The sequence below is a fragment of the Saccopteryx bilineata genome, chromosome 6, assembly GCF_036850765.1.
Source record: "Saccopteryx bilineata isolate mSacBil1 chromosome 6, mSacBil1_pri_phased_curated, whole genome shotgun sequence".
In the NCBI taxonomy this organism is placed as follows: domain Eukaryota; kingdom Metazoa; phylum Chordata; class Mammalia; order Chiroptera; family Emballonuridae; genus Saccopteryx; species Saccopteryx bilineata.
This window is the reverse complement of record NC_089495.1, coordinates 117,406,303-117,433,670: the sequence shown is the minus strand read 5'-3', so window position 1 is coordinate 117,433,670 and position 27,368 is coordinate 117,406,303. Positions and strand designations below refer to the sequence as shown.

Below are 27,368 nucleotides of genomic sequence, written 5' to 3'. Positions count from 1 at the left end.
AGACCCCGGGCTGAGAGGTCCGGTGAGGAGGCCTGAGCATCGAGCTCGGTGAAGACGGGTTAGTAGGAAACAAGCAAACCAAAGCTTGCTCAATGCTCCGTGCATCAAGCTGCTGAAACAAACTTTTTTTTCTTTTAATCACCAAATGCCTTTCAAAGACAAAACTACAAATTAGTGCAGTGTGGGTTATATGGTATTTTTAAAGGTCTTTGGAGATACAAAACAAAGAGCCTCCCACTTTCGAGGGCCTCAAGATTTTTGTGTAAACATTGAGTATGAAAAAAAAAATCAGTAAACACCACGCCTTCCCACTAACTTTTTGTATGGACGTACTTAGTACTCGGTAGTCACCAAGCTTTGGGAGAGTTACTGTCATTTTGATTTTCAGATGAGTCATCGGTTCTCTTGCTCCTCAGAGGCATTTTGTTATGATTCAGTGCAAAGTACTGAATAAAAGGGCTCAGGCTTCCGGAATGAGTGGTGTCTGGGAGGGGGTTGCAGCGGCTCCCGCGTTGGCATGAGGCTTAATTGACACCTTTGATGTAGCCTGAGACAGAGCCCGCACCTCCCACTGCTGCTTGGAAGACGTCAGCCTTACGCAGGAAAGGCATCTGCTGATGAATCCTGCATCTCATTCAGCCTGCTCTGGCAGCAGCCTTAGCCATCCCTAACTAACCGCTGCATCCCTTCCCGCGGGTGCCGGCCCTAGTGCTGAAAGGGACTTCGCCTCTCGCTATTGGCAGGTCCAACACTAAGGCTGTGTCCATGTTAGAGCTCATAGAAGGTAAGTTCAGTGCGTTCGTGCTCTCCCTGCCGGTGTTTATTCTGCACCCTCAGGAATGTGTGTGTCTCATTGCTAATTCTACTCACTGACCGTGGATGTAAAACGTGTAAAAAAAATGTCATTTTTATGAGTAAAATAACAGCGACCTTATATATCTTTAAAAAGTAATATCTTTCAGTGTTTGTGATGCTACTCGTAGAAAATAATGACTTGCTTGAGTTCTGTGGCTTTGATTCAGTTTTGTGATAATATTGAATGTCTTAATCAGCGGGTAAGATTCCGGTGATTTAAACCTATTAGAAAGCAGCTTTTATTTTTCAACAGTGAGAAGTTTCTGCTAAAGACTTACTTTGTCCTGTTAAAGGCAGGTCATTCTGAGTTTAGGTGAGGAGGTGTCCACGGCAGAGATGGAGGTAGGAACTTCCAGAAGTGAGTTGTTAAATGTAAAGAGACAGTGATTTAGTTTAACAAGTTATGGGGAATATCACTGGTGAGCTGGAATAACATTAACTCCCACTGGGCAGTACTGGCAAGGTATACTAAAGAATTAAGGATGAATCCCACTGAGAAGATCCCAGGGCCTTAACCACACTCCCCAAATCTCTAACAGCACAGTTAAAGGCATCCGTAATGAATTCATCAGGAAAGGTGTGAAAAGTGTATTCAAAACACTTTTTTTTTTTTTTTTTTTTTTGGTAACCTGCTGCTATATGAAACACTGGGTTGACCAAACCAGAGCATTTCTAAAGAAGGTTATTTCTGGAAGCTTTGTCTCAGGAGCATGTATAAGAAAGGTGTCTGAAATTTTAGCAAATGTTCCTCTATAATTGTTTACTTCATGGGGAAGTTGTTCTGTCATGAAACTTCTGTAACATGTCATTTTTCCCGTCTGTGATTCTTTGTACTTCTAGTGAATGGCACCCCCGGAAGTCAGCTCTCCACTCCGCGCTCAGGCAAGTCGCCAAGCCCGTCACCCACCAGCCCGGGAAGCCTGCGGAAGCAGAGGGTAAGGAAATAAGCAAGCTCCTTGCTTCGGAGCTGTCTGTGCTCCAGTGCAGAATGGCACAGGAGCCAGCATGCAGTTCTCTCCTAGTAGCGCTCTTCTCTCGAAGTTACCACCAGGCCAGCGAGGGTGGGAGTGACCCACAACGGGTCACTTGTTATGGCCCTGGTTTCTCTTAGCTAGGACTCGGGGCTTTTCCTCTCTCTGAAACCTGTCAAAATCTTGACTCTGAAAAGAATACAGAGTGGCTGCTTCACTTTTTAACACCCTCCTCTTTTTGTGCCGAGTCACAGACTTCTGGCACTGCTTTGTGAGCTGCCTTTGTTGTAGCAAGCGCACTCACTAGACACCATCGCCAGTCATTCTCCTTCCTTAGGGGAGGAGAAGGAACCATGCCCCCGCCGGAGGGTGGACCGGGGCGCCAGTTGCTTTGTGGCATAAAAGGGTGCCCCAGAGAGGCTTAGGGTCCAGGGTGCAGGGGATGGATCCGTGTGACATGTGTTTTTTGTGAAAGAAACTCACACCAAGCACCTTTTTTTTTTTTTTTTATCACTACCTGCATTTTAATTTTTAGCGTCTTGTTTAAATGATGGAACTGGGAGACCAAAGTCAAAAAGTTACTGAAAACAGTGCTGACCTCTGCATGCGAAGGAAGGGGAATGGAAGAACTACTGTTTTTATTCCCTTGGGATCTGCACTGTCTTTTCCAGAACAACCGAGGCAGGACTGAAACAGGAGTGAGAAGGGGCGGAGGGGAAGGGGCAGTGGCGGAAGTGGAAGGCCTTCCTTGTTCTGATTTCACAGCCGGCGCGGAGGGATACGGGCACTTAGGGGGTGTTATGGCAGGATTCACTGAATAAATTAATAAGCAAGGACTCCTGGAGGCTTTGGAACTAAAAGACTAGACTCTTGAATTTGGCTTCTTTTATTAAGTGTTTTAAAATGAAATTTCTAAGTTCCATAAATTTAAACTATAACCGAGATGGGGAATCCTTCGGATCAAGCCTGCTGCCAAGGCTGTGTCCACACCGTACTGTCTACAGTGGAGGTTGGGGGGCGGGGGACTCAGTCCCTTTGGAACCTCTCTTGCCAAATATCAGGTTCTATTGTCTTTCTCCCCTGCTGCTCCTGGCTTCAGGTTTGGCTTGTTCAGACTGTGACGAGGCCCGGGGTTTGGCACTGCTCCGCCAATAAATGGCTGTGTTGTCTTAGATAAGCCTGTTATCCTCTGGGCTTCAGCTGGAAAAACAAAAGAAAAGGAAAAAAAAAGAAAGGAAAACCAGGCTCTTTCCAGATAGAAAACCCAATCATTTCATTGCGGTTCCATTTAAGTGTCTTCACTGTGGTTTTTCTCTTGGCCACAGTCCAATTTGGCATTTTGAAGTACAGGAGTCATTAGTGAGCTACTAAAAGAAATAGCCAGATTAACTTTAATCTCCTAAATGTCTCTGCTTGAGTGGAAGAAGGGGTAGTAGGGTGATGCTTTTTCTGTAATTATTCTCCAGCTAGGTCGCCATCTACAGGGACAGCCATTAGATAGAGCACAGAGAGCCCTCTTCTGCAGAACACGCTGTCTTTTCAAGTGTGTGCTTTGGAGAGTACACCTGGTGCGGGCCTTCCTCTTTATCTTTGGAACTTATTATTATTATTATTTTTTATTTTAGTGAGAGGCAGGGAGGCAGAGACAGACTCTCGCATGAACTTTGACAGGGATCCACCCAGGATGCCCATTAGGGGATGATACTCTGCCCTTCTGGGGCCCTTGCTCCCTTGCGACCGGAGCCATTTCTTAGTGCCTGAAGCAGTGGCAGAGGCCATGGAGGCACCCTTAGTGCCCGAGCCAACTCACTCCAATCCAGCTATAGCTGCAGGAGGGGAGGAGAAGAGGAAGAGAGAGAGAGAGAGAGAGAGAGAGAGAAGCAAGAGGGGGAGGGGTGGAGAAGAAGATGGGTGCTCCACCTGTGTGCCCTGACTGGGAATCGAACTCGGAACTTACACACACCAACTGGCCAGAGCCTCCTTTGAACTTATTAAACTCAGGCTCAGAATTTAGCTCACACTCAGTTGTTGAGATCAAATTAGAGTGATTGGGAATCCCTGCCATACACCTGAGCTTCAGTCCCTGCAGGCTTGTGAAAAGGTGCCCTCTCTCTCTCTCTCTCTCTCTCTCTCTCTTTCTTCCTCTCTCGGGGACATCGAGTGTTTTGCTCAACTGACCCCTTGTTTTCAGGATGAGGCTCAAACTGATTTCTGCTCTCTGTGTTCTCTACTTCGCTATTATTTTGCCCAACTGAGGCAGAAAATGACAATGCTGTTACTTAGCAGCTGTGTGGCCAACAGCTTATGTAATTAACACTGTTAGCCTTTGGGAACTGATTATAAGGAACGGTGTCTTATGCATTCTTCATTTTGTCATTTAAGCTAACAATGCAACCACCATACCTGAGAGAGAAAAAACACAAAACAGTCCCATTTGTTTGAGAGAGATAAAGGATTTCTTGTCATCTGAAAATATTTATTGAACACATGTTGTGAGCAGGATGCTGGATAAATCAGAGATGGCTCCGTTTCCAGGCTTTTGAATTTTTGGCCATTAATGAACATCCCCCCATTCATGTACCATGTCCGTGGACGGGGACATTCCCAGCTGCTTTAGCAAGAGAATCTTTCATCTTGGTGTGGAGTCAGCTGCATCCAATAACTCCTCCCGGGTAAAAGGGGCCTCGAATATTCCTAAAAACTGATCCTGTTTCAAATTTGGTTAATGTTCTTCTCAAACGTTTGGCTGTACTCCTGTGCAGGAAATACTGAAATAAGTGAAAGATGGCAAGTGCTAAAAGAAGACATTTCAATGAATAAATTAACTCTTTTTATTGCAAACTGGAAAAACTGTAGCTACTTCTATTTTTTTTTTTTCCTCTGGGTTGCCTAGCAACATAGCCAGGAAAATTACTTGGCTGTCTCTCTCTCTCTCTCTCTCTCTCTCTGTTTCTCTCTCTCTCTCTCTCTCTCTCACACACACACACACACACACAAGCTCACTCACACTGCCTACCTGGTTTTAAAACACACGAACATAATTTTTTAAAGGAATATTGAGACATTTGACTGCTTTCTTCACAAATAAAATCTGTATTTTAATTTATATTAATTATTGATAATCTGATAAGCATCTTCCCTTAAAATCATATTTTAGGTTATCTCTTTGGTATTTCAGAATAGTTATATACAATAAGAGTCTGCATGCCAGGTATTTTTCTTTACAGAAGTATTGGTGGCACTGTGCCAAACAGCATCCCTATTTTTACAAAATACATATTTAATTGCTATCTAGATGCATTTGACTGGTCACAGAAGCAGATTTTGTAGGCTCCTTTCCATCCACAAACATTTCTGGGTCCCCTTTTTAATGTATCAGAAAGAAATGTGTTGTGTAGGTTGAATGAAGTTCCCCATGATACACCCACGTTGCTGACTTTTGTAGGTTATCTGATCACTCAGATGGTGTGAGGAGTGGGTGGCACACAACAGGAGAGAAGCCAGGGATTTTAGACACTGCAGGTCTGAGCTGGTTGCTTGGCTACCGACATAGAGCTCATGGCAAAGAGAGGTGGAGGGGAGAAAACGAGAGGTGCAAGGCGAGTGCTTCGGGAGCTGGGGAGGGTGGGTCAAGTTTGCTTGTTTTCTCTTTCAAACATAAAATTTGAAAAAGCAATGTTTCTTGGGTTTATGCAATGTGCAAATGTACCACTTGAGTTGCCGCTTCTGGGACCACAATTCCCTGAATGCCCACTGGGGCTCCTAATAAATTATTGTGTGAAGTAAGCCTATTCCTCTTCTACCCAAAACTGGGAAGATGTTCAAGGAAAGATTGCCTAGACACCTAGAAGCAGAGTTGGCATGGACAGGCAGCAGGGGCTGTGCAGCTCACTGGACACCGAGGAAGGAGAGAGCTCATGAGCAGACCAAGTCAGTAAGGCAGAATAAGCACCATTTTGTCTATTTAGATGGTTTCTCTATGATTATCTTTCATTTCATACAAATTGTGACTCTAAAAGGTCTAATGATATGAGACACCAAGTGTGCTCATGCAGTGTTGCTCCGCTCTTAAGAGCCACAGGGCACCCAAGCAAGCCAAGTAAACAAATCTATACGCCCTTCATCTTGCAGGACCTGTACCGCCCCCTCTCCTCGGATGATTTGGATTCAGTAGGAGACTCAGTGTAAAAGACAAAATGGAGCAATGTGTCTGGTTTGTGATTGGGTGAAGCTTTCGCATTTTCTAAGCAAAATCTAACAGCAAAAGACACAAAAGAGTTTTGCATACTTTGAATTTATGAAGCCCAAATCATATAAAAGTGAATATACAGCCATTTTATATTCATGTTGGTAATCCTTGAAGGAGTTTTTCTTTTTCTGTCTCCTATGTTGTCTGATGGGGGAGCTGGAACACAAACATGCTCCGTTGCTACGGTTTTGTTGCAAGGCCTGGCTCCAGATGAATTTCATATGTGGACTCATAATTGAGTATAAAGATATGCTAATGATTGAGCAATAGGCAGTCATAATTTCTGTAGCTGAGGTGTTCATTTTGATCATAAGTAAACATGTAGATACAATTTTCTGTACTTTTGGTCAAGCAGGTTAAAATAGCACATTTTTTCATTAAAGTTAAACTTTTTAAAATTTGGTTTGCTGATTTTTAAACGTTCTTTTATCGCAAAATAAGAAAAATATTCAAGTAGATTTTTTTCTTCTAGTCAGTAGGCAAAGTAAGTTATCATTTTGTGGGTTGATATAATTGAGGCAGAACACCCTTGTCAAGGACACATCTCATGAAGACTTTAACATTAAGCATTAGAAAATATCCTTGTTTTTGTTGTCAGGCAACTCTAATTTTAAAGTTTATTTTTTGTGTGTGTGGGAAACAATTTAAATATAGCCTAAACTAAATACTAGCTTGAAAAACTATAAATTGTATAATTCCTCTCACAACCATATAAGTAATTTTTCAAATGTGTAAAGCCTGAAGCTAGGAAACTTTTTTGGTTTACACGCAGACCTAAAAAAAAAGAAAAAGAAAAAATTATGTCTGGACTTCTTCCGAAAAATCAATTTGAAAAGCAAAATTCTTTTAAATAGTACTGTATAAAATGTGCCCAGGATATTCAAATCTTCGTTCCAGTAAATTCTGGATCTTGCTGATGGTTTGGAAGTTTTCATATGCAAAACTCCTTTTGTGTTAAACCAAGTAAATCTATGATTATACCCATTGTTAATATTAACCTACTAATTCTGCTCTTCTAGTCCTCTCTTTAAAAATTACGTTCAGCTTTGCTTAACCATAAAATAATTATTTTAAAATCTGAATGTTAAATGTTTTATGTGCAGTCTATTGTATTTAAGCCATATCCTGGTGATCATTTAGTTTTACTAGTTCAAACACTAACAATTTAAGACTTGTGAAGCATGGCTTTGATGTTCTGCAGGTTTGATGTATCTCAGTAGGTGATAAATTAAAAATGTATGATGCCATTTGGAGACTTTACCTTGAGTTATTTTTTTTTTCAAATTTTACTTGAAAAATGAATTTTAAAACAAGATGTTTGATTCAAGATGGAGAGAAAGTCAGTTGTCATATACTGTTCTAAATGTTAGCAATTTAACTCCGTGATAAATTGCTTGACTATCATATTTTACCATCTGGTTTATAGTTACCTATGTTACCATCTCAGTTTCCCAGTGAATAAAATATTTTAACTGAAAGAAGAAGAAAAAAAATGTTCCAGTAACCTAACAGCATTTGAAAACTAGCCTTATAATAATTAGTGCCTCATTATCCTGTCTATTGGAGAGAAAGACACTTCTCTGGCAGGTTATTGGAGAACCGCAAATTGAACCATTCTATCTTGAAAGAACAGTTCATAGTAATACCTGTTCCAGACTTTAGGTTTTGAAACTGTTTCTAATAGAAATGAACAGAGACTCCTGCTGAGATCAAAAGGCTGCTTTGTTTTAGCTGAAAGAGTAAACATCTGTGAAGTTGCCTATGCTGGTGTCTGTTCTAGTTATGTCTTTGTAAAATGCATTACTTAATACAGTTGAGTCCATAAAAGATTAGCATGTATTTGACTGAACTGTCCAAAATGCAAAGAAAGTAGTGGAACAGTCAGCTTCCATCTGGTGGGGTCAGATGGCCCAGAACAAAAATAAATTCCCTGCACTGTCAATCTTGTGGACAAGCATTGCTTAGAAAGGTCCAATAAATGCTATTTGTTCTGGATAAGTGGCAGATATTACCAATTGATATGAAGTCCATGGCTTTGTTTAGACATGGCAAGGAAAAAAACTGGACTTGTACTAATTGACAGTAGATATCATGGCCAACTTTCCATTCAAGCAGTTCCAAGGGAAATGCTATTCCATGGCATTTAATCTTTTCAACATATGATTTTTATTAAAGGACTGTTCAGGGGCAATATATATCATTTACTTTTTGAAACTGAAGTCCCTCAGCAATTGAAACAGCACACCATTTATAGACTTTGAGATCTCTTTCTATGCAGAGTGTAATTCCATTATACTACAGCAGGAATATAAATTTTTAAAAAAAAAAAGGAGCCTTAGCAACAAACCAGAAGTTTTCAGTTCATTAGTGGAACCAAACTGATGATTTATAAGCAGTAAGATTTACTTACTTATAGAATTCTTTTTTTAAAAAAATCTATAAACAATGAATTTTAAAATTGTTCTATTGAGCTAGAGGGAACTCTAGCAAAAAAAAATGCATTTTCATTCTTATATTAAATGTGCTGAAGGCACTGTGCTCTCATTAAAAGTTTGATAGTTTTTTATTTGCCCCCATTTTTTCCCTTAGACATTGTAGAAAAAAATATAATCAATATTTCTCTGCTTTCAGCATTTTAGAAATGTAAAACTCCATAATATATCAAGCGTGAAGTTCAGTGTGAATTTAGAGGACTGGTCTGAAAGCCACATGGTTTGTTTCTTTGCCTCGCTCTAGTGGGGGGGGGCACAATGTTTCTGTACTGTCATAGGCTTTTAAAAAGTGGCAGGCCCACTCATCTCTACACATCCTTGTGTTCATATATTGGCTCATCTAAATATTAAAAAAATCAAGTAAGATTTTTCTAGAAACATTCTGAAACAGTGTTTAGATACTACACGTGTTCCCTATGATACCCAGGAGGGGAGTTTGGTTGCTTCCACTGCAGATTTATACATGATTGGCCCTTTTCTTTTTTTAAGCAATGAAGTCTAAAAGCCACATTTCTTAACACAATAAATGAAACTATATAATTATATTGATGAAAAATAATTCCACATATTTTAGCCATGGGACTGCTAAATTTTTCATATATGGCCATATATCTATACCAGTATGCGGGTGTTTATGTAATTTGCAGGGCTCAGTGTGTATACGGGCGTGCTTATGTAAGTATTTGTGTATGTGTATAGGCCATAAATAGCAAAGTATGGTAAATTGGTATTTGTCACACAGCCTTATAAGTTACTGGCTCTTGTAGAATTCTATGGAAAACTTTCATGTCATACGTTGTTACATGTGGCATATGAGTTAAGGCATGTTTAAGTTCAAAAGTAGTTTGCTAAACTTGTGTGGCAGAATCATTTCAAATAGATACACACAAAAAAATAATTGAAATTTAGACAAATCAAATACTGTGTTACTATTAAATAGAAACACATTGTTTATATTGTTATGTCTTGATATTCAGTTATTAAAATGAATACTCTTGCAGATGTTTATTGTATATTATTGATGACATGTAGTGATGATTGATCAGTGTTCACTAAAAAATTAAATATTGTTTTATGGATTTATAATTGAGTGTTATATTGAAACATAAATAGAAGAAAAATCCAAAATCTATTTGATTTGTAGTAAGTTTAATAACAAAGCCAGATAACTGGGAAGGCGATTCTGTATGTTCTTTCAAAACACTATTCTAGACTGTTGACATATTTTCAGTAGTAACCTTACTATACTTGCTATATGTGTGTATATGTCTATATGAATATATGCACACATGGAAATATTAATTGAATGAATTTACTATATATGCATACATTTGCCTACTTATGCATAGCTGCACTAGCCTTACTAGCGTCTCTAATTGTGCATGTTTGTGACAACTGTATTCGACTGTGATATCCCACAGAAGTATAGTGTGAAAGTTAGAGATTATATATATAATTCAATATACCAGTTGCCTGATGCAGTTTGTTATACTGTCAGCTGAAAAAAATTGTAATTTTGTGCCTGTAATGCATGTGGAAAGATAGGAAATCTGAGGCCCTAGCTGTTATTTTTAAGAAGCATGATATATAGCGTCTTTAAAATGTGGTTCATTTTAGTAAAGATGATGGATAAATTCCAAGATAGTATAAATGATGCATGTAATACATGAGTGTTTGTATTATTTATGGCCACAAAAGGCCTTTGAAGCCAGGGTAGTAGGTATCTGAAAGATCATAGGCAAAGAACTATGGGAGTTAATTTTTTTGTGCTTTCTGACTTCATCAATGACAAGGAACTGAGTTTATTTCTTCTAAGAACATTTTACTTCAAAATACACCATGAATGTTGTAAATTTGGATTAAATTTTTATAGAACAGTTGATATACTTCCTGCATACAGTCTGACTTGCTTGGATGTGTAGTCTCTTACAAAGAGCATTTGGTGTTAAAATGTTTTTAAAATCCATCAGCCGAAGTCATCAGCAGAGTTTTATAGAGCTAAATAATGAAATGTTTCATTGAACTACCGAGTTTTGAAAGTTCTATCATTTTGTGCTATGGTTTCCTTGTAAAACTTTGTACCTTATGTTTCACACTGGACCGTGTTATTCCTCTCAAAGTTAACTTTGTGACACCACCTTAGAATATATAATAAACAGGAAAAAAACACCTACAATATGTTGTTCAGTGAGTTTCTTTCAGAAAACTTGATAAGTAGATATTGAAAATGACTGTGTGGGGGAAAGATTACTTTCATGATCGCATTTGTGGTGTTCTTTTAATGTAATTAGCATCAGCAAGTGATACCTGAGATGTCGCAATAACAACAAAAAAGAGGACTATCTAATGAAGAATTCTGTTTCAGTTGGTTATATTAAAGTTGTTAATACACTTTCTTCCCTTGATTGCCTTCAGGGTAAAGTTGCCAGACATTGGCAACTGGTTAAAAAAATAAATGAACATACATTTTTTGAAACACCTACAATAAGCTCTGCTGAGCTTAAAGGTATTTTACCAAGGTCATCTAATTTGTAAGGGGGAAACATGCATGGGTGTGTACATACATGTGTATATGTGCAAGTTATTTTAAAAGCACTGAATAAATAAATATATAAAATAAATATACATATATTAAAAAATAAATAATAATAATAAAATTATTAGATTGACTAACTTACATTAGAACAAAAGTCCATAATCTGTTTTATTCATAATATGGTATGAGGGAAAAAAGAAAATTCTTTATTTTTTAAAGATTTTATTCATTTAGAGACAGAGAGAGAAAGAGAGAGAGAGAATGAGAGAGAGAGAGAGGCAGAGGGGAGCAGGAAGCATCAACTCCCATATGTGCCTTGACCGGGCAAGCCCAGGGTTTTGAACCAGCGACCTCAGCATTCCAGGTCAGTGCTTTATCCACTGTACCCCCACAGGTCAAGCAGAAGAAATAAAATTTTACTGACCTAGTTAAAAAAAAAATTCTATGTCAAAATTATTATAGCAGTTTAGAATCCTGTTTTAAATCTAATCTTTTTACCAGGTTCATTATAACCTTAAAATTACTGTTTAATTGGCTTTCTTTATTATATCTTTGATAACCTAAATGTAATCAATGCCCAAAGCAATAATGATACTACTAGAAGGAATGTTTACAAGTTTATAATTCTCAATTGTGTTTACACTTTCTTAGTGTAATACAGAGTTTAAAATAAAACACAGCGGTTGCCAAGAAGAGTAGTGAGCTCCCTTCATCAGAGGTTGGGAAACCCATTTGTGGAGGAAATTATAGAGGGTATCATTTTGTTGAGAGGGGATAAACTAGATGACTTCTGGCTACTCTTCCAAACTATGATCAAATTATGATTTCATGAAGAGTAACCCATCAGAGGAGGTCTGTTGTTCCCCTCACCACCACCATGATATTCTCTTCCAGATGAATGGTTCAGATCCTGAATTTTAGATCCTGACCTGAGTACAGTGACTAGACAGTAAAAGTGAAGACTGACTTCCTGATACAACAAAGTTGCAACTAAATGCACTTATTTTTGAAATACTGGCTCCCAGGGTTTTACTAAGATAGATTTATTGCCGATATTCCCATTTTCATTTTTTCTTTCTCTAAGAAAACCCCAATTTCATGAATAACAGTTCAGTTTGTTAAGAACTTTGAGCAAATTTCTATGATAACATTTTACATTTTTTAGTATATATTTTTAGTTTTACACATGATTGCCTATCTCATAAACTTTATTTAGGCTAAACATATTGTGTAGAATGCAGATAAAGGAATTTAGAAAAAGAAATTGCCTATGTTTCTTTGTTCAAATAATGAGGCCCTACTACTTATTGTAGATTGATGTCAGCAACTTATTGTTCAATACCCACTTGGAAATAAATAAATGTATAATTTTTCTATGCACACATAGAATTACATGAATTTCAAGCTTACTATGCCAAGATTATGCTTTCATTTTGTTATATGAGGCCATCTTTAAAGATTCAATAGACCTCATATCAAGTCAAGGTCATCAGGACAGCTGTGTGAATCTGTCAGATATTTACTGGTTGTATTTTTCTTATGCAATTGATATGGTTGATTTCTAAATAATTTAATTTTTTTTTCAAATTAATACTTACAAATAACTATATACCAACGATTTTCAATCAGTGTACCATGGTGGAATATCACACAAGAATTTTTAAAACATGTGACAAGGATTTTAAAAACATGCAATACCTGACTATTTACTCAGGAACACTGACCTCTTTTCCCTCAGATTGTCAAATAAAGAAGTGACAACAGCCAACGCAGCCATAGCCCTCTGGTGTGAATGCCCTGTCTTAAACCATAAAAATATAGGTCATATAATAGAATTGCAGCTCATTGGTCATGTCGCATAATAAGTTTGCATCTGATTGGTTAATTCTTGGTACCAGCAATCCTTATACACAAGTATAGGCACCTGGTTTTTTAAAAAGTCACTTTGGAGCAAAAAGGAGAGGTAATTTTTTTTTCTTTTGTAAATCAGTCACACTATCACTGCTTGTGTGTGTGTGTGTGTGTGTTTGTGTGACATCTGCAAAAAATGTATATTTTTAGTGTGCTAAAGAGTTTTAGTAATTTTTGTGTGTCATGAGATACAAAGGTTGAAATATTCTGCTGTATACCAAACAAATTTCTATCCAGCTAAAGCTAAAATTATCTTTGGAGATCTTTCTACCTTGATTTGATTGATTGGATCAATTAGACCTTTTTGAAATCTTTATTCAGCGTGGACCGCAGATGAGTGACACCATTAAAATTAATAGCAAGAGTAACTTACATAATTTATATTTAAAATGAACTTTTTTTGTTTGATTTTTACTACACAGTTGTCAGATACATCTTGGTTAAATGTGGTTAGAGCTGTTATGTCAGCTTTCTCACTTCAAAAAATGTGACATGTTCTCCATCTGTTATATGATCTCTGGTTAAATAGCTACATTTAGGATGTGTTCTTGCTTTAGGGCAGTGCTTTCATGAAGGTGTGCCATAAAAGCATCCAGGTGCCAGCAGCCTGCCCACCTGGTTCCCATTAAATGCACTTGGAAGTGATGACATTTCAAATGTCACAATATCTTGTAGAGTAGCTCATTGCATTACATTCTAGAATAACTGTATATTCTGTACCGTACACCCAGATGCCTTGGAATTAATGCACTGATTGAAGCAAACACACAATCGTACCACCGTGTATACTATAAAATTGTTTATCTGCTCAGAAAAAGAAATCAAACAAGTAAATTGATTTCACTTACAAGCATGCAAAAATATGTGTGTTTTTCAGCTTCTGTTGATCATAAATAAAGGCTGATTAAGTTCATTGGGTTAATTCTAAAGAACAAGTATGTACACATTTTTTCCTTTACTGTTTTTAAAATCCTTCAATCAGATTTATGGACAATAATCAAAATGCTAATCAGATTTATGGATAGGAACCAAAATGTTTCAGCACTGTCTGAGTTAGTGTATTTAGGACCATTAACAAGCGTACACAAAGAACCATGCTGCTTACTAAATGTCTTCAACTTGGAGAGAGTAAAAACAGTAGGTGACAAAATCAGAATCCAAAAAAATAACAGGCTAGAAGGATAGAAATGTAATAAAGATGACATTTAATGAGAAGTCTTAGACTTGATTTGAAACACCAACCTCCCAAATACAGAACAGGGAGACTTAGCTCAACTATGAGCTCACTGTAAGGCTAGACCACTGTGGGAATATCCATTAAGCCAATATGACTTTAAAGTGCATTAATATTCTTCTCACAAGGAAGAAGGCTCTATCCTTCTGAGCTCTGTGCTGGTCAGGGTATTAGCCTAGAATATTGAATTTATTTTGAGCACCAGCTTTAACAAGATACATTGACAACTAAAGTGTGTCCACAGGAGGATAAAGGGATCATGGAGCTCTGTCCCGTGATCAACAACAATAAACTGGGAATATTCAAATTGAAAAAAAAATAAAGAAGGGGCCAGTAGCCTTTTCCAAATACCTGGAGCACTGTCCTATGAGAAATGGCTTAGACTGTCTTTGGTGGCTCCACAGGTAAGCACTGAGATCAAGAAATGGGAACTGTGGAAGAGCATAATAGAGCATCATGTCAACGTAATCTAAGGAAGAACTTTCTTTGCTTCCTATTAACTGTTAAGGGGCTGCCTCAGGAAGTAATGTGTTCAGTGCTGGAGGTGTCTAGACAAAAGCCGTTTGACTGCATCGGTGTAATTTTGTAGCAGGAATTGGTTTTCTGGGTGGCAGTGGAGTAAAATAAGCCATATTAGGGTCCTCTGTAGCCCCTATAATTCTTGGAATCCATGAATGGTTATTGTCTTAGTGAAATATGTGTTAACTACCTTACTTGGGGGAAAAGAAGAGATATCACCATTAGAAATCCAATACATTTATATTACTCTTTTTGAACATGATAAATGAGAACTTTAAATTTTCAGAATACCTTATCTGTAATTAAAATAAGTGTTTTTTTTTAAACTTTCAGTCATACTTACCTGGCAGGGGAGATACCATGATCACGAAGGTGGTCTCCCCAGGGCGAGGCTTACTCATTGCACTCCGGTGTGCTGACCCCTGCGATTTCCCCAAATGTGCGAAACTCGACTGCATAATTTGTGGTAGTGGGGGACTGCGTTCACGCTCTCCCCTTTAAAAGAAAGAAAGGAAGGAAGGAAGGAAGGAAGGAAGGAAGGAAGGAAGGAAGGAAGGAAGGAAGGAAGGAAGGAAGGAAGGAAGGAAGGAAACTATCTGTCAACCAAAAACAGCAAGAAATTTAAAATGACTTGAGGTACATTTTAAAAAACACAAACCTAAAGTTAAAAGTAAGCAACTTTTAAACATAAGTAAACTTCTTTTAACCCTTTCTTTTTATTGTAAACAGTTGAAAAACCTTGAAGAATTTTTGTTCGTGAAGCAGAGAAAACACAGCCAATGCTGTGGCAAGCATTCAAGCCAGCTGACATCTGGTGGCACCGTTAAAAATGTAATTCATTAGCTGAGAAGGCAGTTTAGTGAATAATATCTAGAAAATTTATAGAATATTACAGTTTAAAAGATGTTTTCATATACTTTGGGTCAGAGTTCTGTACTGCGTATCTGATGTTCCTATTAAAAGAACAAACTTCTGGAATTGAGTACATGAACTGTGGACATCTTTGCTAAGAAACATGCTACTGGTCTATTAATCATGGTGCTTGATAGAAGAATGTGTCTTTGTATTCTAACATTTAAAACACCATCTGACAAGACAGCACCTGCCACCCCACATCACAATATGCCTGGCTGTTAAACACCATTTGCTATGCTTCTGGAAAAAAATTCAAGGATACAAAAGCCCAGAAGAGGAAGTCTACATATTAGAAATTTTCTTACTGCTTTTCTTCTTGGAAGACCGTTATGTCCACAGCAAAGGCAATGACACAGGAGATAAAAGATCTCACAGTTCTGGAAAACACACACCTTCCTTTCAAATGTGGTAATTGTTAATATTTATTTTTTTCAGACATTGACATCATAAATCTGTCTTCTCAGTCCCTTATTCCAATATTACAAATATGCGGTTTTCACAACAGACATTTGTAACAGTCAGCAGAGAATGGCTTAGAAGCTCATACATTTACAATGCCTTCAACAGAGTTGGTTGTGACTATATATTTAGTGTCACGTGGAGAAAAACTATGTTTCAACATCACACTCCAAATCCCTAGAAAGAGCCTGACATAGGACAAATATATCTTCCTGGTCACAATGGGAGTGTAGATGAGAGAGGATGGAAAGCTAGCTCAAGTCATCAGGCTGAATAATAGGAATTTTAATGACATTGGGAAACCAAAGGCCCACCACACAAACTACGTGACCTTCAGTGGTTTACTGGAGTAACTACAAAACTTCTAGAATGTCCTGTAAGGAAGCAAGTGCATCATTGCTGTGAATGTAACTTTTATCCCCAATTGTGCCAAACTGTCAGCTTTGATGAACTCATCCAACAGAGCGTGCTAATCTTAGCCACACCCAGGAAGATGTTTTGTGGCAGTTGATTCAAATGGCCCTTCAGGGATTTAGATAGCATTTCCCCCAATTATATTATTAATCTTTGAGTTTTCTATGCAAGATACTGTAGGTCATAATGAAATTATATAAAACTTCTCTTCCCTCCTATTCAGTTAAGATTGGATGGAATGGGGAGGAGGTTGAAGGGAGACAGGTAAGCAGAGGAAAAGTAGGTCACCTATGCTTCTCACCACCACTCCCTTGTTAATTCAGCTGCAGGTGCTCTCTCCCTCTCTCTGCTCCACAGACAGCCAACACCATGAGCCCATGCTGCCCTCGCCCTGCCTCCTGCTCCCATAATGCCAACCAAGTGGATAAACCCAGGAAAACAGAAGGAAGATCTTTTAGGAAAAGCTGTGTTCTCTACTTAGAAATAGCACTGAAATATGCACATTGTTTTCTCAAGGAATAGATGCAGAGACAGAAACATTCATTGTTCCAGTCCTGCCCCATAGCTGATTATAGCATTCAGGATTTGGTATTGTTGCATCATCTGGGCTTTCTGATATAGCTGTGTCCTTATTTTGCTCTTATTCATTATGAGTCAGAATACACCAAGGAAATCACCAAGCTTAGGCTTTCCGTCCTGACTTTGCCTCGGAATATTGTGTAGCGTTTAACGTAGTGACAACCTGCTGAGTGCTTGTGTCTTCATCTCAGAGTGGAATGAACAAACCCGTTCTTTAACCCTGCTCTGAGGATGTGGTAAGGCTGAATAATTTTTAAGGATGGTTCACAAAAGATGAATTGAAGAGAAACTACACCATGAGATCAGAATGGCACCGTGTCTGAGGCTTGTATGCAGACAGACAGGCTGTGGAGGAGTGAGGCGTGATGGCTCAAAGCCTCCACAACACAGTCAGCTACAGAATGCTAGTGTGAGTGAAAGGAATAAAAAGTCATGGGAATCATCCAAATTGACAATGATTCGCCTGGCACAGTTAACACCATCTATTATTGGTTGTCTGTTTAGGGTAAGGAGGAGAGGTGGTCCTAACAAAATAGTCTAAAAATCCCCCCTTTCTGAGAGTCGAGGCCGGACCCTCCCTGGTCGTGGTGCGGCTCTCTCCCTGGCGCAGGCCCGGCAGAGCGCCTGGACACCTGGCCCTGACCCAGGACTTCATTCTCTTTCTGTTCCCTTGCAGAGTTCTCAGCATGGCGGATCCTCTACTTCACTTGCATCAACCAAAGTCTGCAGCTCGATGGATGAGAATGACGGCCCCGGAGAAGGGGGTGAGCTTGGGGACCTGGTGTCTGAGGAGAAGGGGCAGAGATAGGTTGGCTTAATTCACTCTGGGAAACTAACTTCTCAAGCAGAATGAGTGGGCAAGCCTGATGCTGCTCGTTAGGGTCCACTGCAAAGGGATAGGGTTGACTGTGCCTCCCACCAGGGATCATATCTACTCCACGGGAACGGAATGAGGCAGGTAGCTTAATGTGGAGATGCGTCATATAGCCCCTGAGTGTGTGAGTCATACGAAGGCCAGCTATTGGCAATACATGGGGGTGATCTCTGCCTTTGTTTTTCCAAATTCTGTTCTGTTTGAGCCTACACTCTTGACTGGCTGTTGCAGCCCTGCAGATGTTCTCTAACTTAAGTGAACTCAATATGTCAAAATATGGCTTCGCAAAAGGAGTTACAGAAGTATTTTCTGTACCTCGAACGAATTCGCTTTAGGATTTCTCTGTGACATAGTCAAATGACCTGGATTTGGAGCTGACTTTTCACTGACTCAGTGGACTGCTTGGGGTGAGCCTCGCCAGCCCTTCATGTCTCAGCTTCATTCTGTAACATAGGCATTGTAACACACATGTCTCTTTCCTGGGGTAAACAGACTCAAGTCAATTATGATAAGGTATTTAGAAAAGTTTGAAATGGACATGATCATACCATTGATAAACACTCAGTTCCTCTTATTTGTTTTAAATGATATGAGTTAATTTTCCAGAAAAGTATTTGTGGGGGGGTGGCAGAGAGGAGCTCTTTAATTATGTTAAGAGAGATAACTGATTTACACAAGAATAATTTTCCCCTCTAAGAACAAAATTATTTCCTGACTACTCTGAAATATCAGACTTTCTTTCCTTTTTTTCCCCCTCAGAAATATGACATTCAGCCATCCAGAAGTCTGTTTTGTTCCAATGTGCTATATTGACCCGATGAAATGAAAAGGACCTTAGCTAAGCCTGTGGCTCAGCCTTCTTAGCCAAAAGCCTGATAGACACATTTATCAATAGTCAGGGGAAACATTCCCTAGCCCTGCGCCTTGGTGATGCTCCCAGTGCAGGGAAGGATGGAAGTGCCTTCTTCCATTTCCCAACCAACCACCAAGAATGCTTGCTTTTATTATGCATGTAGTAAAGAACCTTAAAACCATGTCAACTGAGAGATGTTTGGGGTGTTTTGCAATGGATTTGAAACTTCTCCAACCATCTCCTCTGATTCCCATGGAGTAGATAAGCTCCCGACCCCACCCTGCCCTGCCCCAGCCCGCCCCAGAAGCTGAGTCTTTCAAAGGGAAATGATGTTGACTTCTCTGGGGGTGGGGGTGAGATGACAGGTGTGGGGGTTTAATTGGCTGCAGCTCTCATTTTGTCCTGGAAACCACATGTGACAGCTTCTAGTGGATGAAGAGTAAAACGTCACTTATAAAGAGGTGGAGAGGCTGCAGAAACGCCAGGACTACAAGTTGCAGGAGCACACGTGCCCCACTTTTACGGAACTCCCCAGACCGTCCAAGCAGCCCCGGCTCCAGGGCCGTGCGGACTGAGCGTTGCCACGGAACTAGGATAAGGGTCCTGGAGCAGGTGTCTGCTGGTTCCGCGTCTCCATGTGTTGTTGTTCCCCCAAAATACAGATGAAATGAGCATGTGAACCTCACCAGGAAAGCCTGTTCACCAGCTGAGGTTTTAATTTCATTTTAAGAAGAAATGTTTAGTCTCAGTTTATGGTTAAAGGTTATAATAGAAGCACATTTAGAAAGCAAACTATAGGCTGCCACTACATTTTGTATTCAGGTTGCCTGAGGGAGAGCTAGGATTTATAACTTTAAAGCATGTAAATTTTAGAGCCCAGCTATAAAAGGCTTTTTACACCCCTACAATGTTAAAGGTGATCCGGTATTATTTATGTGACCTAAGCGTGGCTTACTTAGTTTTATGGCCTTAGATATTTAAAGCATTATTAAGCATTTGTAAAATATTTCAAAAATACATTTTAAGGGGAGGGGAAATGTGTTGTGTTAGTGGCACTCACATAATTGAAACTACAAAACTGTTCTGTTCACAGACATATAATAGATATTGCGATTTTAACTCAACATCTGCTACACAGGTTGCTGGTGAGGGCTCTGGCTGAAATCTGCTCATTGATCCTGAGGGGGTGGTGATCAGGGGCTTAGTTCATACAGAATTTTATGGAGATCTCCGTTTCAGGATGTGGTAAAGCTAAGTGCGCCCATAGTGGGCCTTTCCACGCAGGACATGAGGCGGCACAGGGTCTCTGACAAGCTGTGCTTTCCACCTGGGCCAACCTAGAAGGCTCCTTTCTCTGCACGCAGTGGGTATGCAGTCAATGCCTTGATCAAATTGACATAGAATAAAAAGAGCAGAGCTTCCGGGAGGAGGAGAGGGAGTCAAGAGAGACAAATATCTGTGACAGAAAATGATTTGACTTTGGGTGATGGGCACACAACATAATCAACAGTTCAAATGCTATAGAGATGTTTACTGAAATTTATGTACTCTTATTGATCAATGCCACCCCTTTAAATGTAATTTTTAAAATAATATTTTTTAAAAAGAACAAGAAGAAAGCAGAAGTTGCTCTTACATAGGTGGAAGTGGACCGCATACGTTTTATGTTCCCTTTTAGTTTACCATTTGTCTTAGTAAAACTGTTGAGTATACAGTGTCAGCAGAGGGGGCTGGCCTCACTGTCCAGAAAATGACATATTGATTCTGAATCAGTTCCAGTGTATGAGATGATACGTCTCAATATCTCTTTTGTGCAACATCTGCATCCCGTTTTCTACCAATAAAAACATACTAATGATTCTTTCAGAAGTGTCGGAGGAAGGCTTCCAGATCCCAGCCACAATCACGGAACGATACAAAGTCGGAAGGACAATAGGAGATGGCAATTTTGCTGTTGTCAAGGAGTGTGTAGAAAGGTGAGGAGGGAATCATTTACATCCAACTTTAAACGGAACATTTGGCATTGTGTTTTCTGAGATCGCGTCTTTATTTGCCGTCTGTGGCACATCTGGAATCGGTTAATACCTCAACTCCAGATGTAAAAAAATTTAAAAGAAGGAAAAGCCCATCTAGCAACAGATTTGAAAAATGTAGTGATTCCTGGAGACAATCTATAAATTAAGGACTTTGATTTTTCTTCTTAATGTACTCAGCAAAACTTTGCCAGATTTTTCGGGTAAGTCCCTTCATTTCTTTTTTTAAAATACATACATTGAATAGTTTTTTCTACAGTTTTTAAAAGACATTTTGTAGAGATCAGACGTTCTTGTATAGATTGTGTGTACATATGTATATTATGTAAAATCATAAAATTTAATATGATGGTATACTATATTAATATAGTAAATGTAAAAATATAGTATCCTTGAAAAGTTTTAAAATGCTTTGAAAATCCCAGCAAAAAATGGTGTTTAATACATTAAAATGTTTCATAACAAATGAACCAGGTACTCTTGTGAACCAAAGGGCAGGGTTCAGAGTGAAAGTTTTATCCAAGGGACTCTCGATACCTAATCAAGGACGGTAGCTTGTGGCTACCCGATGGAGGAGTGACAACTGGTACAGCTACAGCCCCGATTAAGGTGGCCTCGAACCCAAAGCTCAGCATTAGACTGGAGTTTGTTCTTTGAGTGGTTGCTTGCTTTAGGCCAGCAGCTCTCCACACAGGTGGGTTAGCAGTGTTGTCAAAGTCAGGGGGACCTCACCTCATTTCTGGAGGGAGCATGTCTGTCTGCTGGCTTCCTGGGGGCTGGCCTGGGTATGCAGGTGTCCCTGTTACTCACCTCTGCTCCCTGTAGGCACTGTGTGACACTAATGCCCTCCACACTACACTCCCTTTCAGATAGAGCACCTCAGATCAGAAGCTTTAGCCTCCAAGAGCCAGAACTTGTCCTTCTTCCAAGGGCTTTGATTTAGAAGCGCATTAGAGGTAGAAGTCTCTCCAGGGCCTCCAACTCCAGGGGTGGCTCCATGAGCCCTTTGCCACTCTTTAGAACAGGGGTCCCCAAACTACAGCCCGCAGGCCACATGCAGCCCCTGAGGCATTTATCTGGCCCCCCGCCACACTTCCGGAAGGGGCACCTCTTTCATGGTGGCTCCTGGAGTACTGTATGTGGCAGCGCCACACTCCAGAAGCACGTCATATCACTTGTTACGGCCAGCAGTGACAAATATGGAACCGGACATTGACCATCTCATTAGCCAAAAGCAGGCCCATAGTTCCCATTGAAATACTGGTCAGTTTGTTGATTTAAATTTACCTGTTCTTTATTTTAAATATTGTATTTGTTCCCATTTTGTTTTTTTACTCTAAAATAAGATATGTGCAGTGTGCATAGGGATTTGTTCCTAGTTTTTTTTATAGTTCAGCACTCCAACGGTCTGAGGGACAGTGAACTGGCCCCCTGTGTAAAGAGTTTGGGGACCCTTGCTTTAAAAGTTGCTTCCCTGACCAGGGCAGTGGAGCCTCCCTGAAGCTGCTCTCCAGTGGTGGATCACCAACTCTGCTCCCGCTCACATACCAGCTGGCCAGACCTTCCTGGCAGTGACAGCACCCACTGGAGCAGCTTTCCTTGTGAGGGAGGACATGGCTAATCTTCAGCAGCTTGGAAAATCCCTTAGTCGCCACTGCAAGGCCACTTTTTCTCCTTTGTTCCTCCCCCTTCCCACATCCTCAACATAGAGCCTGACCATTGTTGCATTTCTACCAAATATAGGAAATATCCCATTACTTTCTGGGCCTAACCCCTCTGAAAACAGGAGCAAGTGCTGTGTACTGAGCAAAAACTACATCCCAGACCCTTCACTTACATGCTATTTCATTGAATTATTATAACGATTTCATAAAATCAGTATTGATCTATTTTATACAAACAAAGCCTGGAGAAGTTGCTCCCAAGGTCTCTCCACTAGTAAATACTTAGTGAGAGTAGATCTGAGCCCAGTTCCAAAACCCCACTCTACTCCATTGCTTCCAGCAAGGAGCTTCCTGTGAGATTGTGGTTCAGCAGAGCCACAGTTACACGTACTACATTTGTCTTGTGTAAAAAAAAAAAAAAAAAAAAAAAAAGACAGAAATTGGTCCTGGCCGGTTGGCTCTGCAATAGAGTGTTGGACTGCTGTGTGGAAGTCCTGGGCTTGATTCCTGGTCAGGGCACACAGGAGAAGCGCCCATCTGATTCTCTACCCCTCCACATTCCTCTTCTCTTTCCCTCCCTCTCTCTCTCTCTTCTCTTTCTCCCTCTCCCACAGCCATGGCTTGAAGTTTTGAGCAAATTGGCCCCAGGCTCTGAGAATGGTTCCATGGCCTCAGTTCAGGTACTAAAATAGCTTGGTTGCCAAGGAACGAAGCAGTGGCCTCAGATGGGCAGAGCATAACTCAGTAGGAGCTTTCCAGGTAGATCCTGATTGGGGCACATGCAGGAATCTCTCTGCTGCCCACCTCTCACTTAATAATTAAAAAAGAAAAGACAGAGGGAATGACGTCAGAAAATGGTGGTGTGAGAGATACTGCCTATCTTTCCTCTTGAAATTTCAACAAATTCAACAACTATAGGCAGAGAAAATAAACCCAGGAGCACCTGAAATAGACACACCAGATAAAGGTATGACTTGAGAAGGCAGACTGAAGATAGAATCTGCTCATGGAAGAAAAAAGCCAGAGGGATGGAGAGTTCTTATCTTTACTCACTGATCTGAGGGAGGGAGGCACTTTTAGCATGGGTTTTGTTTTAGAGGCAGGAGAAGTGGAGAGACTGAGGGGCAGAGGGGAAGGAGCTGAATTAAGACTGGCATGCAAACAAGAGCAGGAACACGGGGTCTGCCTGCATCGCCGGGCTCTATCTGAGATCGCAAGTGCTGGCTGCACACATAGCCTGCGGTGTGCTCCTGAGTTTGACGCACAAATAGCCCATGGGATCTGCCCGTGGGGCGCTGAGATGTGCTCGATCTGCCCATACGGCCCATGGAGTTTGGCCTGTGTGACGCAAGGCACGCTTGATCTGAGATCTGCCCCACTCCCAAAGCTTGAGTGCCAGTTCCCTGCCCTGCCCAGGACCACACGATGAGTGGTATTGGAGAAAGGATCCAGCTGTGTCTCCCCCAGTTACCCAGTCTGGCATTGCTCCCTTGCTGTGTGAACAGTGGCAGTAGCAAATCCCCCACAGCTGAGTCTTCAGCCACTTGCTCCTGTGAGAGGCAGAGGTGCTGCTCTGTTGGGACATGGGGAGAGGTGCCAGAAGACCTGAGACGCCATTGCTACAGCCATAAAATTGCAAAGCCCTAACAACAAGCCTCTCCTACCAATACAACTGCAGCCCTGCCTACATCATTACCATAGCAATGCCTCAGCAGAACTCTGCCCAAGAACCTCACAGAGGCAAAGCTTGTAGTACAGCTGTACCTGCCAGAAAAAAGGGAAAAGTTACCTCTTAAAACTGGAAAATACATATTATTTTTGCTTTTTCTCATTTTTTCTTCATTCTCTTTTTCTTATTTAAACTTTATTATCCTTAGTTTTATATTTTTTATTCTTGGTTTTTGTGAGGGTTTCATTTCTGACACTTTCTCTTTTACATTCTTTCTCCCCTTTTCTTCTCCTTTCTTCCCCCCCCTTTCTTTTTTTCTTTCTATTTTTCCTCTTATCTGAACATCATTTTTCATCAAATTATTATATTTTGGACTCATACTTTTTTGTGGCATTTTGCTTGTTTTATACTTCTTTTTTTTTTTCATTTTTCCTCAGCTCCTGCAACATGTTCTGTGTAGTTTTTGTTCTACTTATCATTATTTACAGAATTTTTGTTTTTTCACTGTATTTTTTCAATTATTATTATTTATTTTTAGTTATCTCTTGTTAGTGTTGTTAACAATACCACTCTCAAATGCTATCAAGGTAAAAGAAATCAAATATCATGGATACACAAGCTAGAACTGTAGTTCAGATAGATGATGAAATAGCTCCAGAATAAAATGTCAGTTACATGGAAACCTTGGAACTAAATGACAGAGAATTCAAAGTTGAAGTTTTAAAAATAGTGAGATAGTGAGATACAAGAAAACATGGCAATTTAGTGAGCTCAAAAATCAAATTAATGACCAAAAAGTATACTTCACTAAGGAAATTGAAACTATAAAAAGGATCCAGAGATGAAAAAATCAATACATGAACTGAAAAATGAGGTAACAAGCTTAGCTAACAGAACAGGCCAGATAGAAGAGAGAATTAGTGACATTGAAGAAAGGCAACTTGAGATACTACAGAGAGAAGAAGAGAGAGACGAATTTAAAAAAATGAGAAAGTTCTAAAAGAATTGTCTGATTCCATCAGAAAAATCAATTATAAGAATAATGGGTATATCAGATGAAGAAGAGAGGGAAAGGGGAATGGAGAACATAAACAAATAATCGATGAGAACTTCCCAAGCCTGTGGAAAGAGTTAGAACCTTGAATCCAAGAAGCAAAGAGAACACTGAGTTACCTCAACCCAAACAGACCTACTCCAAGGCACATCATAATAAAATGATTACAAATCAATGACAAAGAAAAAATCATCAAGGCAGAAAAGAAAAATATAACATAAAGGAAGGCCCATTAGGCTATCATCAGATTTCTCAGCAGAAACTCTACAAACCAGAAGAGAGTGGACCACAGCATTTAAAGTACTGAAAGAGAGGAACTACCAGCCAAGAATACTATATCCATCAAAGCTATTCTTTAAATATAAAGGGGAAATAAAAACATTTGCAGACATAGAGAAGCTGAGGGAATTTATCACCAGAAATTGCCCACTTCATGAAATACTAAAGGGGGTTATTTGACGAGATACAAAGAACAAAACTAAACAAACATACAAGTAAAAGCTCCAACAAGACTGCAATAAAAACAAGGATAATCTGGGACAACAATAACATGAAAGGGGATAGGACAAAGATCAGCAGTAGCAAAGGAGGATGGATTGCAGAAGCACTAATGAGATAATGGATTCTAATGAATATGATAATTTTTCTTTTAATAACCTAATGGTAACCACCTCTGAAAATGCCACTTCTGAAACACATAACAAAAACAAATGACAAAATAAGAGAAGAACCAAACAAAACACAGAGCTATCAGAAAGCAATATATAAAATGACAATAGGAAACCCTCAAGTGTCAATAATTACATTAAATGTAAATGAATTGAACTCACCAATAAAGAGGCACAGAGTAGCAGATTGGATCAAAAGCAAAACCCAACTGTATGCTGCCTTCAAGAGACACATCTAAGCTACAAGGATAAAAATAGATTCAAAGTGAAATGTTAGAAAACGTTTCTCCAAGAAAATAATATCTAAAGAAAAGCAGGTGTAGCCATACTCTTATCTCACAGTATTGTCTACAAGACAACAAAGGTAACCAGAGACAAAGGTGGTCATTTCATAATGATAAAGGGGACATTGTATCAAGAAGACATAACACTTTTTGAATATATATGCACCAAACCACGGAGCATCAAAATATATAAGACACCTCCTAACTGATCTAAAAATAGAAACTGACATAAATACAATCAAACTTGGAGATTTCAATACACCATTGATGGTTCTAGGTCATTCATCCAAACAGAAAATCAATAAAGAAATATTGCCTTAAATGAAACACTAGAAGAAACGGATATAATAGACATCTACAGGACATTTCATCCCAGAACATCAGAATATACATTTTTCTCCAGTGTACATGAAACATTTTCAAGAATAGACCATATATTGGGCCACAAAGCTAACATCAACAAATTCAGAAAGATTGAAATTATACCAAGCATATTCTTTGACTATAAGTCTTTAAAACTAGAATTCAACTGCAAAAAAGAAGTAAACAAGCCCACAAAAATGTGGAAATTAAAACAGCATACTTCTAAAAAATGACTGGGTCAAAGAAGAAATAAAAGCAGAGATCAAAAGATATATACAGACAAACAAAAATGACAACATGACATATCAGAATCTCTGGGATGCAGTAAAAGTAGTAATAAGAGGGAAGTTTATATCATTACAGGCTTATACCAAAAAAATAAGAGAGAGCATAAGTAAACAATGTAACATCACATCTTAAGGAACTAGAACAAGAAGAACAAAGGCAACCCAAAACCAGCAGAAGAAAGGAAATAATAAAAATTAGAGTAGAAATAAATAAAATAGAGAACAGAGAAACTATAGAAAAAATTAATACAACAAAGAGCTGGTTCTTTGAAAAGATCAACAAAATTGACAAACCCCTGGCAAAACTCACTAAGGAAAAAAGAGAAAGGACTCACATAAACAAAATCCGAAATGAAAGAGGAGAAATTAGCACAGATATCATAAATATAATTATCATAGAATACTATGAAAAACTAAATGCCACCAAATTCAACAATCTAGAAGAAATGGATAAGTTCCTAGAACAATACAATCTTCCTTAACTG

The 27,368-nt window shown here is 39.3% G+C and overlaps 1 protein-coding gene and 1 non-coding gene across 7 annotated transcripts in view; both read left to right on the top strand.

Annotated features, from left to right (window-relative positions):
• Positions 1-27,368, top strand: part of DCLK1 (doublecortin like kinase 1) — a 400,808-nt gene that overhangs the window by 305,214 nt on the left and 68,226 nt on the right. For 3 of the 6 annotated variants that reach the window (XM_066234329.1, XM_066234328.1, XM_066234331.1), the window contains exons 6-8: positions 1,696-1,790; positions 17,811-17,898; positions 20,729-20,837. In XM_066234329.1, the coding sequence (XP_066090426.1) occupies positions 1,696-1,790; positions 17,811-17,898; positions 20,729-20,837 (292 nt within the window). Of the gene's footprint in view, positions 1-491; positions 785-1,695; positions 1,791-5,957; positions 10,744-17,810; positions 17,899-20,728; positions 20,838-27,368 lie in introns of those variants that run through there. The other 3 variants (XM_066234332.1, XM_066234330.1, XM_066234334.1) reach the window with 3 other exon arrangements.
• On the top strand, positions 15,103-15,265 carry LOC136309635 (U1 spliceosomal RNA). The gene has a single exon (XR_010726328.1). It is a non-coding gene; the product is annotated as a U1 spliceosomal RNA (small nuclear RNA).